The sequence below is a fragment of the Rhododendron vialii genome, chromosome 6a, assembly GCF_030253575.1.
Source record: "Rhododendron vialii isolate Sample 1 chromosome 6a, ASM3025357v1".
Taxonomy (NCBI): Eukaryota; Viridiplantae; Streptophyta; class Magnoliopsida; order Ericales; family Ericaceae; genus Rhododendron; species Rhododendron vialii.
In genome coordinates this window covers 10,152,493-10,154,776 of record NC_080562.1, presented here as the reverse complement: position 1 = coordinate 10,154,776, position 2,284 = coordinate 10,152,493, and the positions used below count along the sequence as shown (strand labels likewise).

Below are 2,284 nucleotides of genomic sequence, written 5' to 3'. Positions count from 1 at the left end.
CATGGTAGTAATGAGTAAATCATATAGATAGTAAGTCTTTGTGGTTAGACGAGAATCTTGGTGCGTGGTCGTTATACTTTACTTCTGTAATCGACGATGGGATAATTACCGGTCATGGTTTGCTTCACATTTGCGATATTGTACCTACTTCTGTTATTCATTCTACCTGTCATCCCATTTGCATATAATAGTTGTGTAGATTTCTCTATTAGGCCAGTGTAGCTCAACCCTTCATTTTTCAGGTATGATTCCGGAGCAGTAGCATGGAGTAGTATGCATATATACAAGTGCATTTTTTTTTGAAAGCTGAGAACGAGAAGATATTTAGTTTTTCGTTTGACAATCACATTTTGAAGGTGTAGAAACTTCATTTTCATGCTTTTGACTATGTGGCACTGTAAACTTTCTTTAACCTTCTTAGCTCCTATACTTACGAAAGATTGGGCCGTAGTGCCTCACGATGTAATACTTTTAAACTCTTGGAGATGGAAATGTAATTTAATTAACAAGAAATGGTAAACTCCTTTGGGTTCGATGTATATTTTTGTGAGAATTTTATTTAAGTAAAAGTTATTTTAGTTATGCTTAAAATCGAGGGCGTGACATCCAAACACCAAAAATGGTAAAATGTGAAAAGGAAATGGGATAAGTAACAATCCAAACACCCCCTAAGAGGTTGTTTCGGAGTCAAATTTGGCTTCTCATTTCTGTATTTTGCATTTTTTTTGGTTTTTTTTGTTTGGGAACTGAATTCTCACAATGCATTGTCAAAACTACACCATAGAGGCACAATTTGAGAATCGGCCCTCAAGCTTTTTCATTCTCATTTCAGATTATCTTCCTAAATTCATAATCTATTTTGAGCTACCTCTCAAATACTACTCTGTTGCAAAATCTCTATTCTGCATATATCTCACATACACTCTACCAAATTCACAATCTATTCTGATCACAATCCAAAATCAATAACTCACAATCCTAAATATAATGCAAAAATAATTAGGTTTCTAAACGAGCCCTTAATTCTTCAGTAACCACAGTAATCCTCGACGAAGTTGAAGTTAATACAATTTAACAACAAGGCATACTTAAACTCAAATTGCGAATCCAAAAAAAACAACTATGACACCAATATAACTTTAAAACACAACTCCAGATATAATTGTGTACAGAGCCCTTCAATACACGCGAATTTGCATACATCAAACAACTTCAAACATACATCAAACAACTTCAAATACAGATATTTTCGAAATTGTTTTCTAGAGTTGTGTTCCTAGACTTTTTTCAGGGAAAAAAAAACACTGTAATAGTAATAACCTTACGACTTTTGACCTTCAGGGCCCAAAATACCATTCACAACAGAAGTAGCAGCCACAACTCCAACCACCTCCGCTGCCGCCACCGCCACCGCCTGTGCCAGCCCCCCGAAGCTCACCGCGGACTCAATCTCTCTCTCCGCCGTCACAATTCCCTTCTCCGCCGTCTCAATTCCTTTCTCCGCAATCTCAATTCCTTTCTCGGCGCTCTCGATACCTTCCTTGATTACCTCCTCCGCTTCCTCCTCCACCTTCTTCAGCTTCTTCCTCAATCCGAACAGCGGTATGTCCTGTGCCATAGACGGCAACTCCGCTGCCTTCAGTGTCGTCGTCGCTGCCGTCAGCAAGAGCAACCACTGTCTCCGGCCTGGAAGCGCGGCAATGCGGGAGGGAGATGCAGGTCTAGGAGGGTGCGCGGTGCAGGAGATAGGTGGCGGCGCATTGCGCACACGACGGAGATGGAGAGGGTGGAGTAAGAGGAAGCTTGTGGAAGCCATAGGATTGGGTTTGGTTTGGGGGTTTTTTCACGGGGACGAAGAAGCTAATCCTTGGGAGGTGGGAGTTCAGTTATCCCTAAGTTAATACACGAGTGGCTGGTGCTTGTGATCGAAACAAGGAAATGACGGAAGAACCCCTCAGACCTTGTTACTGTTGGGTTAATGGGTTTGATTTGTATTCATTAATTATCGCATATATATCTTTGGGAAAATCACGGGACAGTGGTGTGCAGTGGAAATAATGACCACTTGATGGTACCGAGTTCTGAAATTACAAGAGCCATGGTATGTCCAAGAATATTGACCAAAGCATGGTAAGGCTTTGCAAGCTTACGATTTTACCCTTTTCTTTAACAGCCAACAACTTTATTATTCTCTCTCTTCCTTTACTACCTTGTACGTCTCTCTCCTCTTTTAACAGAAAGTCTAGGTTCACCATATATGTCCACCATACGCATGTGGGATCCA

General features: G+C 40.7%; 1 protein-coding gene across 1 annotated transcript; it reads right to left on the bottom strand.

The window, feature by feature from the left end:
- Positions 1-1,134: 1,134 nt before the first annotated feature.
- Positions 1,135-1,912, bottom strand: LOC131331350 (uncharacterized). The gene has a single exon (XM_058365242.1). It carries the CDS (start codon positions 1,814-1,816, stop codon positions 1,322-1,324), a length of 495 nt encoding a protein of 164 aa, XP_058221225.1. The 5' UTR covers positions 1,817-1,912; the 3' UTR covers positions 1,135-1,321.
- Between the last annotated feature and the right edge of the window lie 372 nt (positions 1,913-2,284).

Coding starts and splice junctions, on each gene's coding strand:
- LOC131331350 (XM_058365242.1), bottom strand. CDS start 1,816: ATGGCTTCCACAAGCTTCCTCTTACTCCACCCTCTCCATCTCCGTCGT.